This window comes from Lissotriton helveticus, chromosome 11 (assembly GCF_964261635.1).
Source record: "Lissotriton helveticus chromosome 11, aLisHel1.1, whole genome shotgun sequence".
In the NCBI taxonomy this organism is placed as follows: domain Eukaryota; kingdom Metazoa; phylum Chordata; class Amphibia; order Caudata; family Salamandridae; genus Lissotriton; species Lissotriton helveticus.
In genome coordinates this window covers 610448404-610465168 of record NC_136072.1, presented here as the reverse complement: position 1 = coordinate 610465168, position 16765 = coordinate 610448404, and the positions used below count along the sequence as shown (strand labels likewise).

The 16765-nt window shown below is 44.7% G+C and overlaps 1 protein-coding gene across 1 annotated transcript in view; it reads left to right on the top strand.

Moving 5' to 3' along the window:
* The window catches only part of SLC9A9 (solute carrier family 9 member A9), a 2762771-nt gene that overhangs the window by 797223 nt on the left and 1948783 nt on the right, over positions 1 to 16765 (top strand). The window contains exons 7-8 of the mRNA XM_078666429.1: positions 5341 to 5479; positions 11613 to 11718. Coding sequence (XP_078522555.1) covers positions 5341 to 5479; positions 11613 to 11718 — 245 coding nt within the window. The remainder of the gene's footprint in view (positions 1 to 5340; positions 5480 to 11612; positions 11719 to 16765) is intronic.

Below are 16765 nucleotides of genomic sequence, written 5' to 3'. Positions count from 1 at the left end.
AGGAATGGCTGGAGATTCAAGATGTCCCCCTCTGGAACGGGTGCAGGTAATCTCACCAGTATTTGCCCAGGGCCAATGCATGTTGCCACTGAACACGTCCCAGGTATAACAACTGTGGAGCTAGAGCTAGCAGCGAAAGCGAGTATGCAGTCAATGGGACAGGGAAGCTCAACACATCCCTGCCGCAGTGCCAGCTGCGAGTCAGCTCCACTGCCCCTACAGAGACCCGTACCTTGTTTAGAAGCATGCTGGTAGCAGGGGATTTGCACTGCTACACGTCTCTCAGGAGTAGGTAGGTTTGCTTCACAGAGCTTTAGCATTGACTGAGATGCTCCTCTCTGGGGTCTTCCCTCACTGATGACTGCTCTCTCTCTTTGGAGAGTCGGTGCAGGTAAAAGAGTGCACCAAAGATCCTGGGGCACCGAAGGGAGAGCGCGTGACATGCACTAATGGCACTGTTCAACAAGGGGTGCTGGTTTGCCTAGGCAAGGTACTCCCCACATGCTGGGGAAAACACAGGGCCTCACACAGCGCTCACCACGAGTTGCAGTCGAAGGTTTTAAGTGGCAAGACTCCGCATCCCATGGCCAGTTAAGGGCTGCCACTGGAATCCTTCCAGACCCCACGGTGCAGGGAGAGGCAGCCACTAGTCCCTAGAGAACACTGGGGAGCACGAGGCACAGGCAGGCAGCAAGCCAGCACACTGGATTTAGCAAGGTGGCAGAGTCTCTAGCAGCCAAACAGACAAGCAGGTCAGCCCTACAGAGCACATATAGTCTAAGTTTTGCTTTTTTCTGGCAGCACAGCAGTACCTTGGTGCAGCATGTACAGCCAGCTGTGTCTGGTTATGAGTTCCACACACTTTCTAAGAGTCCCTCTACTTATACTCAAACTAGCTTTGATGTGGAGGTAACTTAATAAGAAACAAAGAAGTGCACAACAACCCTTTCAACCCAGCCCTGGCTCCAGGCATAGAGTAGGAGGTAAACGAGCCCTTTGTGTGAGGGCAGGACACAGCCTCTACAAATGTACGTGTGCCCTGCCTCCCACTCTCCCAGCCCAGAAAGACCATTTAGTATGCAGATGTGACCCTGTTACACCCAAACCTTCCTGTGTGATGACTGTCTGGAATGTATGCACAAAGCCTAGCTGTCACTTTGCCATACTTGTGGATCGGAGTCAAGCTGCAAAGTTCAAAGAGTCATAAGCACATAGAAATGCCCACTTTATAAAAGTGGCATTTCTACAATAGTAATGAAAAATCCACCTACACAAGTAAGCAGGATTTTTCACCACTATTCCAAACATACCAAACATGAAAATTGCCACTTAAAGACTTTGAAGGGAATCCCCAATGCTAACCAATGAGAGGAGCAACACTTACAATAATGAATAACAAAATAGGGTGTTTGTCACTACCATGACATGCCACACAATAAATGCACATGTCCTACATTTTTCTTACGCAGCACCTTGCCCATAGGGCTACCTAGGGAATACCTTAGGGGTCACCTATATATGGTAAAAGGGGAGTTTCAGGTTTGGCAAGTAACTTTAAATGCTTGGTCAATGCATGAATGCATTCTCGCAGGCCCTGCAGTGGCAGGCTTGAGACAGATTTGAAAGACTACTTCTGTGGGTGGCGCAAGCAGCTCTGCAAGCCCACTAGCAACATTTAGTTTACTGTCACTGGGTACATGGGATACCACTGTACACAGGACGTATAGGTACATTTAATGTGCCAGACAGGTGGAAGTCAATCATAGCAAGTTAAAAGGAGAGAGCACATGCACTTTGTCACTGATTAACAGTGGTGAAGTGCCCAGCGTTCTAAAGCCAACAAAAAGAGGTCAGGAAAAAAATACAGGTGGAAGGCCAAAAGGTTTGAGGATAACCCTGAAAAAGGGCCAGGTTCAAATGGTGAATAGATGCAGTAAAGCTGTCAGCCGCAGCCGGTCCACAAGGGCTGAGTGACCACACCTTTTGCCCCTCAAGAAGAGTGTCTATCAGGCTGAGCAAAGATCATCCTGACAGACACTCTTCATTTTCAGGTCAGATACCCAGGAGCTAGATATGCACTAAATGTGCAGGCTCCAGACTGCCTGAGCTGAACTTTGCTGGGCTGAGGCTGTCACAGGTCCCGTGAGTGTGAACTCCTCAGCTCAGCAAAGGTGCTCGAGGCCCTTCCCCTCGTGATGAGGGGGAATGTCCTCATTGCCTCTGACCTAGGCACATCAGTTTTAAGCTCTTAAGTGCCCAGGGCCGAGTGTCAATCGGTGACACCTTGTCACAGAGTGGGGTGGGGTGAAGTCAGTAGTCTCACTGACTCCATCCCGCTCTGTGGGGAAGTTGAATCAGCCAAAAAGGGAAGGCAGAAGTCCCAACCCTCCTGGGACACTTGAGGGTTGGGACTGCTGCTCCCTCATTCGCTGACCTAAGGTCAACCAATGAGGGAAGGTAGTCCCAACTCTCCTGGGACCTCTGAGGCAGAGTTTCAGGTAAGTGTGATTTTATTTTTTTATTAATGTTTGGTTTGTGTATCCATGTATGTTTAAGTATTTGGTAATGAGTGCTGTGAATGGATGTGTGTGTTCGCGTGCATGTGAACGCATGGGTGTGAGTGAGTGTGGATATGTGTGTCTGTGTCCCGTCCGCCCCCCCTCCCTCCTAACATTTCCGGCTGCCAATGAAAAAAACTGTATGGCAGGTTAAAGGTCTTAATTGCAGAAGACCAGCCCAGGAGGAGGTAGAGACTTGCAGGATTATGTTTTGTGAGCGGGAGACATTTGGGGGTAGGGGGTAGTTTAACATAGGTGACCATCTTTGTAAAGTGAGGTTTTAGTTTTGTAAGGCGAAGGGCCCAGGGATTATATGTGATATGCATCTGTTTCCATAAAGCGGCCTCTTTCACACAAAGTCGGTCTCTGTGGTTTGTGCTGCGCACCCTCTCTCCCAATTCAATATTGTGTGGTTCCTAACCCAACTGTTTGTGTTCTTGTGCTGTGTGCGTTTCAGAAAGCATGCAAAGCTAAATTCATATGAATTAAAGCGGCGCCTTTCCACAGTATGTGCTTCATAGAGCATCTCGAGGACCTGCACTTCCTTCCGCCGAATTTGTCAGGTTAGGTGGACGCGTGACTCAGTGTTCCTTGTCTGCAAGGCGTTTGTGAGTCCCCCAATTAGAAGAGATACAGGCCTTCGCGTCGCGCAGCCTGTCATCAGCGTAAAGAGCCGAGAGCATCTCATACCTGCCAGGCTTGCAATGTTCATCCTCGTCTATTTCTGAAAAATGTCCACGAAACAGAGACTGCAGTGCTTGAAAAATAATTCGCATTCTCTTTTGTGAAGGAAATTGGTTATTACTCAGCCGAAAATGAGCTCGCCGCATTGCTGCGGCCGAGCAAATGCTAAGTAAACACAGGCGCCGAGCTAACGTGTCTTTGGGAACCGCGGAACGAGAAAACAATTCAGGGTGCGAGAAATCTGAAATAATCGTCCTTTTGAATGTTTGAAAGCTTTTGGCTTCTTCTGGGCATGTGTTAATTTGATTCCATAGCAAATAATGTGTTTTTTATATTGGGATCGCTAGATTTAATCGAGAACTCCTTACTGAGGGCGCGATAAATGTATTAAACTAAGCTGGCAGAGTGTATTTAATGTTATGACCTGCTTTGGCTTCTTCTGGGCATGTGTTAATTTGAATTCATAGCAAAGAATATGTTTTTTACTTTGGGCTTGCTAGGTTTAATCTAGAACTCTATACTTTAGTGAGGGCGAGATATATTTATTAAACTATGCTTCCAGAGTGTATTTAATTCTATGACCTGCTTGTTACGTCCACTCATCTCCTGTCTACTAACAGAAGTGACAAACCCTTTAAAGTCGGCTAGTGTGACATAAAGGGCTCTGATTGGACACAGGCCTCATAATGTATATGTCATAATGTATATGTCCAGTTGACCTTAAAAACTAAAGACCACACTGTTCCATGCATGCCAGAGCAAAGATTTCTTTCAGGCTTGCATTCTAGCCACTGATCCCTGAAGGCCGGGGATTCTCAACAGCATAACCTGTCAGCTCACCCTCATTTTGTGTTTCACGCTATTTTCGAAAATAGTCTCCCTCACACACAAAGCAACATACCTCCATAGATTTATGAAAGCTTCCTATCTTTGCAAATCTGCATGACCCTGAAAATATGTTTTTTCCCCTCTATTTTAAGAAGATCGCCCTTTTAAAACATCTGACTTCACCCTCATTTGAGAGCCACCAGGATGACAGGTTTGGCGGTGCAAAGCACCGATGAACATACAGGCTCTACTATAGGCTATCGGCTCACTCACTCTATACACTTGGCAAACTCATCTCCACTTGACAACACAAATGTCTCCTGAGCTACAAACCCCCAGCAGTGAACCACAGATGTTCAACTAAGCCATCACACTAAGGGTATCTTATCAACTTTGATCCTACACTGGCGTACAATGTACTGAAGTGGCCAACAACCTGAATTACACAAAATGTAACATACATCACAATGCCCAAAGTTAATAAATGAATGCCCAGAATTCAAAATTCCCTCCTGCATATATGTGTAGGTGCACCCCAAGCGCAATGCAATGGTTTATTTCCATCTTATCTTCTGTTGATGCCATTATAAATAGCTTGCTTTTGTTTGTTCGGGTATGTTGACATTGGCCTTTTTCATATTTTATGTAGCTTGTCTTAATCCTGAGATGAAGCTGCCTGGCTTTCAAGATGGAAAAGACCCCCTGCTGGTGACAGAAGTTGACACCTGCACCAAATATATTAATTCACCCAGCATTTAACGGGTTCCAACTTCTAACGTGTATTGTTGTCAAAATGGCTGCCGCAGAGAAGGGCTCCGTGTGTGTTTTTTTTTTTACAGCAAGCTATTTTCTGTACGTTTTGTGCATGCTGTTCGGTGCATCAGCCATTGTGGAAAACGAGAATCACTCCTGCCTTGTGAGGATACAGAACAGCGGCAGACGCGGTGGCAATAAATAATTCAACCTCCTCTTTCGCCCCCGCAGTTTCCTCACAACACATACCATGTTTTCTTGTCAGGTCTGCTTTCAAAGAATATTCCTAATGACAGCATAAAAGTGTTCCTCGACCGTGAGCTTCTGTCGAATGTGCCAGAAACTGTTGGTAGAAAGTGACCTCGCTCTATGCTGCCTCGCTGTCTTTTGTACAATGTCAGAAGCCCGATGAATGTCTGCTGGCAACGCCTCGCCATGAGCGAGACTTTGTACTTTGACGTCAGTATTACAAGCCTAAACTTACATTATTACATTTAATTTTTCCTCTCCTTTGCAGCTCCATATCACTCTACAGTCCCAAGGAGAACCCTAATACGTTTGATGCGGCTGCTTTCTTCCAGTCTGTTGGGCATTTCTTGGGGATCTTCGCTGGATCGTTTGCCATGGGGTCGGCATATGCTGTTGTCACAGCTTTGATATCCTTCACGGTTTGTTTGACTAGCACCCACATTCCGAGAGGAGTGAAAAGATCTGAAACGCTTCCTAATGTGCCTTGGGCTAGGTTCTGTGTGCTAGATTTTTTGCGTGATGTTTGATCTGGTGTGAACTTCGAAAGACAAAATCAAGATTTCATTAGCTTGCAAAAAACTGCAAAGTTTGTCTGTGAAATACTTTTTCGCTGCTTTCTTGACTGAACTGTACACCTTGCACTTGTTTGTCCTCTTTACAGATCATCCCCACTCAGTACTGGGCGTATTGTAAGGCTTGGACTAACAGGAACTGGTGGGATTTATTTTTAAGGTAATCGGTAACTCATGTCATCAGGAACACCATAGATCAGTATAGTTTTTTCTTCTATAAGCCACTGTAGTCAAGCACTAGACTAGAGCCTAGCTGCTTTCATTTATACATACCAAGACAAAAACTCCCAGGAAGCATTCGGTTAATATTTGAAAGACCAGTACTAGAAAATGGAGTCCTTCCAGTTATGGAGAATGGTGTCCCAGATACTATGAGTCATCTGCTAACCTTACTTAAGTTACTTCCTTTATATCTCCTGCACTGTTAATATGAGGATCAACGCATAGGTCATAAACATTTCTTATTTTGCCTTGGGCTATTATGTTCTGTGTGCCAGTTTTTTGCATAATGTTTGATCTAGTGGGTAGTTTGAAAAATAACTTCAAGATTTAATTCGCTCGCAAACCACTGCAAAGCTTGCATCTCAAAGCCTTCTTCACTGCTTTCTTGACTGCATGACACACTGTGCATTTATTTGTCCTCTCAACTGGTCCTTCTCATTTGTTATTGGGCGTACTGTTCTGCTGTGTCTGAGCTTGGAGTAACAGGAACTGGTGGGACGTAAGTTTTTAGGTCACTGGATAATTTATGTAATTAGTAACACAGTACACCAGGCTAGTATTTCCGTCTATGAACTCCCGTAGTCAAGACCTATGGGCATATTTATATGGGAGTTGCACCACCCATGTGCCACGCATCAGGGCGCAAGAGCAACGCAACTCCTAAGTTTGATTTATCAAGCTACGCAAAGCCACCTTGCGTGGCCTGGTGTGACTTGATAAATACAGAGCAACGCAACACAGCGCAAATTGCTGAATTGTGTTACTCTGCCCTAGGGAGGCATTCAATGAGTGGAGCATGGGTGTTCCCCTGCATCCATCCATGGATTTTTGTGCTTTCTCATATTTTCCATCAGTGGTAAACCTTGGAATGCGTCAAAAAGCTGCGCCATCCCAGGTGAGGCACAACGAGGAGAAATATCTTTATTTGCCTCTCAACCCAAATACTATACTTCAAAGGTAGAAGAAAACAATTCTGACCACACTCACATTAAAATACATACAGTGAACAGATCATGAAACACGCTCCTTATAGTACAGTCAAGGTTTGCAGCAATCCTACTTCCTGTGGTGGGTTCACATGAACAGCAGTGGCCAGTCTGTAAAGCCGCTCAGCTGTTCCAAACTAAAAGTAAGACCTGATCAAACGACCATCAGCACAGCTCCGCTAGAGGTAAAGTAATTTGTGGCAAATGTACAGTGAAGCACCAATAAGAGCAATGCATAGGCACATCTTAACAACATCGAAACACCACATCACAAGGCGAAGATCTGATGTACAGACTCCATTTATGTAGTCTATGACCTGGAATTACTTCAGTTAAAGTTGTGACCGTATGTATAATTCAGCCGGTTACTTTCTCTTGTACGGTCACACTGCAAACAGTATCAAACAGTGGCTATCATAGGTACACAAACTCACTATTTTCATCAGTTGTAGTATTCATTGGCTTAACATCACACACAGTAGTTCTCAAAATTGAGCCTTATGAGTTAGACACTTGCTAGTGACCATGCCTCCAAAATCCTGCTGGTAATACTCGGGAATTGTTGCTTCCTGACGAGGTCCACATGTACCTGTCTTCCAATGCCATTAACTAGCCTTAATCTATGCCTGGCGACGAGACTGCATGTGTTTTCCAGCTGTGTCTCTAGCATTGCTTCTCGTCCCCCCTCTATGCTGCTCTCTCTCAACTGTGTGGCTCTCCCCCTCCATAACACACTTGCCTGCATGTGCTCCCCAGCCATGTTTCTTTTTCACCCATGTGTTTCTCCACCCTCTCAGCAAAATGTTGTTCTCTTTTGCCCATTTGCTTTCTTCCCCACCCTCTGTACTCTACTCTGCTTTTGCCCGTTTACTCCCCCGTGCCCGCTGTGTTGCTCTCCCCACCTTCACCCTTTGTTTTACTTCCAGACTTTCTCACTCCTCCACCTGTGTTGCTTTCCTTACCTATTTTCATCCTGTATTGCTTCTGCGATCTCGCATGTGTTGCTTCCACCCACCATACAGGTTTTGTTTTTGTGTGCATTTTTCTTTTTATTTGCAGTTCTGGGTTCGATGAGCAAATAAAAAAATGGAAAAAGTTGAGCATAATTTTGTTGGCATGCCCGTGTAGGCTTTTAAAAAAATGTAGCCAAGCTGCACAACATCAGGGATTTTGTACAGCTTGGCTCAAAGTTATTGGCAAACCCAGAAGGTCAGAAAGGCAATATTTATTGGTTTGGCCAATGCTTATTCCGATCATGGGACGTGTTTCAAATGCTGTGCTGTGTTCACAGCTTCAGGTGGTGAAGATAAAAACATTTATCAGGTATGATACTACAATGCTCTCTAGGTAATTACCAGTCAATGTCTTGGTCTAAGAAATGTTGCCATTCTTGGAAAAAAAGCATTGTGTCCCACCTGTCCAGGCCTGCTTCCTCCACACTTAGGTACCTTACATTACCTTTCCATTGCAGTAGTTGGCTTAGCACAGGCATCTACAAGGTAGAAACCCGAGTGCTGGATCCTTTTCAGGATAACTATGTAAAATAATCCTGGAAATCTGGAATGGATCCTGTCCTCTGGACCTATGTTGGGCACTCCTGAATTCATGATAAAAAATACTGACCCTCCATGGGTCCGGCAACTAGCCGCACTGTCTGATTGCTGCCACAGGTGCATATGGAGGCGCCTGCACCAGCCATCAGAGAATTTGTCCAAGACTAGTGAAACCTCAGTCCTGGCCCTAGGGCCCTGCATGCCTCAGTGCTTCCCTCTTCTGTGCCAGGCTAAAGCGTCACTCCTAAAGGTAACCATGGGCTCTGCAGCGTTACATCTGCAGTGCCCAGGGCTACATGGCAATCTGTCTGTAACAACACAATTTCCCAACTCCTCTCAGAGTTGGGAAAGGGTGACGCGAAAGAGTAGAAACGAAAACTTGTAACCTGTGACTGCGTAGGGTAGAGGTTTCAGTTTCATGCTACAGTGCTGGAAGCAAAAATCTGTGTGACTGCCCCAAGGGTAAATGGAACTACAGGAGCTCAAATAAGACCTGTGAAAGTCGCAAAGTAAGTAAAAAAGTGTTTACATGTCCTGTGTGTATGGATGTGTCTATGATATAGGGTGTGTGAATGTCTGAGGGAGCCAGAGAATCAATGAGACTGACAGAGTCAAAGTGAGTCAGAGTTAGACTGAGTTAGTCAGAATGAGTGAGACTAAGGGCCATATGTAACAAAAAGTCATTTTGCGATTCTCAAATAGCGATTTTTTGCGAATCCCTATTTGAGAATCGCAAAATGCTATGTATGTAGGATTTGCAATACATTTTGCGAATCCTACATATTCCTTAATTGCGAATCGCAAGTTGCGATTCGCAATTAAGGAATACCTCCCCATTCATTCCTATGGGCCTAGAGGTACATAGGAATGACTGGGAAGACATTCTCAATTTGCAATTAGCAATTAGCAATTAGCGAATCGCAAATTGAGAATGCAATTTCAATGGTGCAGGGGTGTCAAAAGGACACCCTGTTGCACCCCTGAAATAAGCATGGGTGCACATGTGGCGCACATACATGCCCTAAGGGCTTCACATTGCACTTTGAAAAATGCAAAAAAGTGAATTTTTCAAACAAATCGCGAATTACCACCAACTTGAAGTTGGTGGTAATTTGCGATTCCTTAAGGCCAAATTGCATTTTTTTGGTGCTTTTTACATTGCATTTAAGGAATCGCAAAATTTGTGATTCCTTAAATTCAATCGAAAAATAAGGAATCGCAAATTTTGTGATTCCTTATTTTGCCTTAATACATACCATTTGGCAAAATTGCATTCAAAAACGCCGAAATTCTGCGAATTTTGGCACTTGCAAATGCAATTTTGCTTGATACATATGGCCCTAAGTGAGACTGAATGAGAGTAGGTGAGTGAGAATGAGTCAACTGAATGAGACTGCGTGAGGCTGAGTGAGACTAAGGGCCTCATTAGGATGACGGGCGGACTTTGCCCGCCCGTCATCCCATCGTAAACCGGGACCGCCCGCCATAAGGGCGGGGGTCCGAGGGGTGCTATTAGGCACAATGCTGAAAATGCACTTTCACATTGTCATTTTCAAAGTGGCAGGCACCGCGCGGTGCCTGCCGCTTTGTAAATGACAATGAAGGGGGGTACCACAGGTACCCCCCATGTGCACCCCTCACCTGTACTTCACTCTGTGGGCCCGCAGGGGGCCCCCAGAGTGAAGACCGCATGCCTTTCTGTGGCGGCATCGCCGCCGCGGAAAGGCACTGAAAACCAGACATCATAATATGGCTGGCGGTGTCTGATAGACACCGCCACCATATTGTTCCTTTTCCACCCCGGCCACAAGGTGACCGGGGCGGAAAAGCGGCAGACGGTCTTTCCGTTCGCCGTGGTCCCCCCCGCCATCCTAATAGAGTGGGGGGAAAATCTGGTGATGATATCGGGCGGATTGCCTCCCCTAAGTGAGAACGAGTGAGTCACAAAGATTGAGTGAGTCCGAATGATTGATAATCACTGGGACTGATTGAGAACGAGTGAGTCTGAGTGAGTTAGATTGAGTGAATCAGAATAATTCAGACTAGGTGAGAATGAGTGAGACTGAATGGGTCGGAATGAGAATACGTTAGACTGCGTGAGTCAGTAAGATCGAGAGAGACTCAGCGAGTAATAGCAAGTAAGTGCATGTCAGAATGAGAGTAAGTGAATGTGAGTGAGACTGAGTGAGAATGAGAGAGTAAGATTGACTGCATGTAAGTGTGAGAGGACCCCCCTCCACCCTCTAAGAAGAAGTCAGGCTCACTCACTGGGATTTGAGCCAAGCATTAAGCCTCACAACGTTTAAAGGTTACCAGCTGTCAGTGCCCATATTTAGGTAATATTCTGCAACGTTTGGGGTTGTCAAACACTGAACAGTACAGATATCCATTTAAAGCCATATCACAGACACTTTGTATTCATATAAAAACAGCGAAAGTGCCTTTCCACTGATTTTGCTGTTTGTATAATACGGATTTGAGCGAAATGAATTTGCTACAGTCCATTTCACAGAAAGATTTTTGTTCTAGGGCAAATCTAGAGAAATGGGTCTTGAATGCATATGAAACCCTTTCATTGCTAATAAATCATGTTAACTGAGTCATAGGAACGTTAACAAAGAAGTCTTAATCTATTGAATAACCTTTAAAAAATATAAAAAGTTGATTTTGTATTATGTTTTATGATTGTATGATAAAAAAGGAAACAGATTGATTTGGACCCAAGGATCAAGATATTATACTTGAACCGCGAATCCATTTATTATTCAAGCAGTAAACACAGGGTGAGATAAAATGAGTCCTTTGTTTTCCTTATGCCTATAATGTTTGGTTCTTTCCGTGTTCAACAAGAGGCAAAAATAATGCATATTAATTTTCCTTGTTCCTTTTCTGAGTTAGGGCTGCACTTGGAGGCCAGTCAAACTGACAATGAGACCTTGTCACAATTTGAACTGTTGGCTTGATGCACGTCAATAAAATATTTTTGTGTTGATTGTTCAATGTCCCATCTGTAATTTTTAACTACTAAATGCTGAAAGTGGGTATCTTCGAAAGGAGGGATTTGTTACTAAGCCAGTAGGCAAGAATGTATTTTATTAAGCCGGATACAACTCTAGAGAGGTTTAAAATCTTCTTTTAGTAGTAATATTTTTCTATGTGGTTTACCTAAAATACAACACTTAATGTCCTTAGCTTGCTTTTCTTCACTTGACTAAATTTACCAAGCTCTGTGAGCACCCTATGCTGGAAACGGGTCTGTTCTTCCTCTTGTCTTGGAGCGCATTTCTCTCAGCAGAAGCAGCTGGCCTTACAGGTTAGTGTCAAACCTTTAGAGAAAGTTCTATGTGTGTGCTGTGGTAGAGGATTGTGTATACACAATCCAAGAGAGCAGCTATAAACAAAAAAATGTATAAGACCCTTATAATGGTGTGGGAGCCATAAGTATAACAGAAGAACTAATAGAATTAACATTCAAAAGAAGAATTGTAAAATGTTCTGTTTGTGTGTGAAGTGCAGTAAAGGTCTGCCTTGAAAGTGATTACTTTACTCACCCGGTGCCGTATTATGCATTGTGATTGTTTGCGCCTGGTGCACCTTTTAAAGGTTGTGCTGGGCTCAAACAATCACAATGTGCCCTATTATGATGTATGTGCTGCCCCCAGAGCAGCCTCAACCTTGCGCTGCCCTTGGGGCAGCGCATTTATGTGAAAACATGGAGCAGCCACTCTGTATTTCACAGTGCAGGCGCCATCCGCCTGCACTTTCAAAAGAGTTTAGAGATCCCCTTGCAGGCCGGTGCAGTCAGTGTTTTCCCCATGCAATTTTCCATAAGAAAATTAGGCATAGCTAGAGCCAAAAAGGCTGAATAGAATTACTCCAAATTTATAAGAAAGCTAGATCTTTCCCCATAAAATGTACCTTTTGTGATTTTGTGGAAATCAGTTCAGTAGTTTTGGATAAATTAAGGTTTACATTTTATTTATATTTCACGCCACATTGGTTCCACGGACCCGGCAGATCAAAGATAATGATCTGATTCGCTGCTATAACATCAACAAAGATGATGCAGCAGACATTTTAGGACTCAGGGACCCAGTGCCTGTGTCCTGAAAAAAAGATAAAATAATACCCCTTAGGGATTTTTAATGTTATTTATTTGATCTTTTAGGTGGCCCTAGAAGCAAGCATTTTTTTAATGCTGTGAAGGGTTGCAGGAACGCAGAATCACTGAAATTCCCCACTTATAGATATCTCAAGTAACTATAACTCTTGCCCTAAAGTAACTGTGACTCGCGCCCTCACAGTGCATTGCCATGACATGTTCTATGACATCATTGATTACATTCTGTTGAAAATCCATAGCTGATTATAAGTTCACACACCATGGTGTACCCATAAGTGTAGTAAATTGCAAGCACATGTTCCCAGAACATCACTACCTGGAGTCGACCTAAAGCTAAATATGCAGCTTAATGATGAGGTGAAGGTTCCAATAGAAGCACCTTATACAATCGTACTATAAAATTATGGAGTTCCTGCATTTTTTTCCCTCCTTCGTGCTTTCTATTATGTCATGTTTCACCAACAAAAATATGAGGCTTTCTTAATTGTATTGCCTGAGTGTGCACATGTGATTGCTGTAGTACTACATCAGTCAAAATTACAATTTGCCAGTTTGACAAATTGAATGATCCATAAAAAATACCTTTGGATTTTCTATTGTGTGGTGACTTTAAAGTTGAAGACCTGGGGGCCCATTATGATGTCGGGCGGATTGCCCCCGCCAGGCTGGCGGTAGCCATCCCCAGCCTGGCAGGGGCAATCCGCCCGACATCCTCACTCGTTTCCCCCCCACCATATTAGTATGGCGTGGGGGACCTCGGCGGACGGAAAGACCGTCCGCCGCTTTTCCGCTCAGGTCGCCTTGCGGCCGGGGCGGAAAAGGAATAATATGGTGGCGGTGTCTATCAGACACCGCCAGCCATATTACAATTGGCATTTAACAATGCCTTTCCGTGGCGGCAATGCCGCCACTGAAAGGCATGCGGTCTTCACTCTGGGGGCCCCCTTCTGGCCCCCAGAGTGAAGGAGAGGTGTGGGGTGCACACAGGGGGGTACCTGTGGTACCCCCCTTCATTTGCATTTGCAAAGCGGCAGGCACCGCGCGGTGCCTGCCGCTTTGTAAATGCAAATGCTGAAATGCATTTTTAGCATTGTGGCGGGCGGTGCAGAGAGCACCGCCCGCCACAATGCTAAAAATACAGGATGTGCCCACCACTGTGGCGGGCACATCCTAATACCCCCCACGGGACCCCCGCCCTTATGGCGGCAAGTCCCAATCCCCGACAGGATGCCCGCCATCCTAATGACTCCCCCCCCCCTAGTTTTGTAAACTGTGAGTCCTGGTTTTATCAGATGCTTTTTTAAAAGTTAGGTTCATGGCAAAATATCTTGGACTCTTGTGGTGCCTGGATAAGAAGGGAATCTCAGCAAGAGTTTGCTGTCGCTAGGAAAGCTTGATGAAGCCTACATGGCAGACCTTGAAAGACCTTTTCCCTGAAAAATCTGTTACTGGTAAAATCTGAAATGAAAAGGGTACCCTATAAGAAGGATTTTGAGGCTCTAGCCAAACTGAGTACCTACCATTATTACTTTCACGCCAAGCTTGCACATTGCAAAAATGCATGCTTTTTTGGTAATAAACACTTTGTACTGCAATTCATGGCCTTAGAGTTGGGGGCACTTAAACTTGAGGTGATCACATTTATTTGGGGTGGGCTGTAAATCAATGCTAGAAAGCTATGTCACTTTCAGACTAGTGCTGTGTAAACACTCCTTCATATTATGTTGACCAGCCCAATGTATTATAGTGTTCAAGAACCTATTTTGAACAGTAGTGGCCGGCTTAGGGCGGAGTGGCAAGGTGGGAGTTGGACCAGGGGTGGAGGCGGAGTAGAAAGATGAAAAAAGAACTTACCTGCCACCTGCAGCCCACTGCTTCACCGGTTTCTGCTCCTCTTATGGCTTCACCGCAGGCAGAGGCCCCCAGCTTCCCCAGTGGCCAATCCTGAAGCTGCTCTAATGCACGAGAGCAGCTTCAGTATTGGCCTGAGCGTCGATGATTTACACTCCCAGGGAGACTGGGAGCCTCTGCCTGGTGTCTCCAACCCGGCACTGCAGATGAATTGGAGACAGCTCAGTCCGCATGTGGATTTGGCCGGCCTGCAACTTATAAATGTAGCACAATTGTTAAGCGGTTGCAACAGGAGCATAATGTTGCCATCAAAATAGAGTCATTAATCAAATCTTAGTGTTTTGTTCACAAGACTGGCCCAGTAAGTTGTTGCCAGGTGGTATTTGAATGATGAAGACACAACAACAAGAAATGTTGTATCAAGAACAAGAGGCATCTGGGTTAACGTTTTTTTATTGGAGATGGCCTATTCCACACGGTAGTCAGTCCCATAAGAGTTAAGCCTTGCTTAGGTGACATAAGATTGAAAGATCCTCAAAAACACTCCTCCTGGGCACAGTGGTCACATTACAAGTAATGGGCAGACTGTAATGAAGTAACTTGCTGAATAATTATTGAGTAATGAAGATGAACATGAGGATAACCAAAATACATATCCGTTGTAATAAAAGTAATGTCCATTCCAGGTAGTATCTTCATGTTGATTTATTAAGTAGATGTTATAAGGGAGAACCACACCAGGAGCAGCCTCACTGCTGCTCAGCCCATCACCAACTGACAGTCACACTCACAAACATTCCACTCACTAACATTCTCACACACAGTCACCCAGGCTGAGCAGCAGCAGTATAAAACATCCCCTTTCTTTGTAATGGAAAAGAAGGAATTCTCAAAAGACATAAGAAACGTTGCAAGAAGTACATAAGATGACAACTTTCTGAAGCATGCAAAAAACACAGTTGATGGACAGAATGTAGAACAATGTCATACATTCATCCCAGTACAAGGATCTGGGCCTAAATCCATAGTTCTTTTGCACTCCACACCACCCTGGGTTAGACACTGGCTATATGCAAATCAGCTCTGACACTGTGCCTCATGGGAACAGTCCAGTCCGAACTACCAAGCCATGTCTTTCCCAGACCGGAATCAAGCATCCAAGGACCGGTTTCTGGCTATCAGCCTTCATCAGCCTGGATAGCTTGACTCCAGTTGTGTGGAGAGCCTGGGACTCGCGTCTGAGCATACCCAGCCCACTCGGGGTGAAAATTGCAAAAAACACAGTTGATGGACAGAATGTAGAACAATGTCATACATTCATCCCAGTACAAGGATATGGGCCTAAATCCATCGTTCTTTTGCACTCCACACCACCCTGGGTTAGACACTGGTTATATGCAAATCAGCTCTGACCCTGTGCCTCATGGGAAAAGTCCAGTCCGAACTACCAAGCCATGTCTTTCCCAGACCGGAATCAAGCATCCAAGGACCGGTTTCTGGCTATCAGCCTTCATCAGCCTGGATAGCTTGACTCCAGTGGTGTGGAGAGCCTGGGACTCACGTCTGAGCTCTACATTCTGTCCATCAACTGTGTTTTTTGCAACTTTCTGAAGCATAGCATGAAAAATAAAGATGAAACATTAATGCAGAGAAAATGAAGTAGAAAAGGAGAAACAGTAACATAAGTACGAAGACACATGCACACCATTCTCCTTTCTAGCACAAAAACAATTCAAACAATCCCACACTACAGACTACAGACCAACCCAAGTATCTGGATCGTGCAAGCTGGCCAGGCAAACACGAGAAGCACAAGAGAACCAACAACGAAAGTGTGAAAGAAAACTAACCAATAAGAAAAAGATTTGTATGCAGGTGTGGAAAATATCCACACAGAACATAGTAACAAGCACAATAATAGCAGAACTTCCCCCAACAACCTAAGTTGAGGTGTGATGTGTGGAAGGACTCTACACGGAACCAGAAAAAACTTCCTGCTCAACCCTGACGTGCGAAAAATGTATGAAGAAAAAAAGGGCTTCCCCCAACAACAAATTGGGGTGTGATGTGTGAAAGGAGCTCCAAACAGAACCAAAAGGACTCCCAACGAAAACCTTGACGTGACGTGCGTCGCAAAAATATGTTGTAATAAAACTAATGTCCATTCCAGGTAGTATCTTCAAGTTGATTTATTAAGTAGATGTTACAAGGTAGAACCCCACCAGGAGCAGCCTCACTGCTGCTCAGCCCATCACCAACTGACAGTCACACTCACAAACATTCTACTCACTAACATTCTCACACACACTCACGCAGGCTGAGCAGCAGCAGTATAACAATATCACACAAATAAAATACTGAAATTCAATTTGTGAGTAGCCCCATC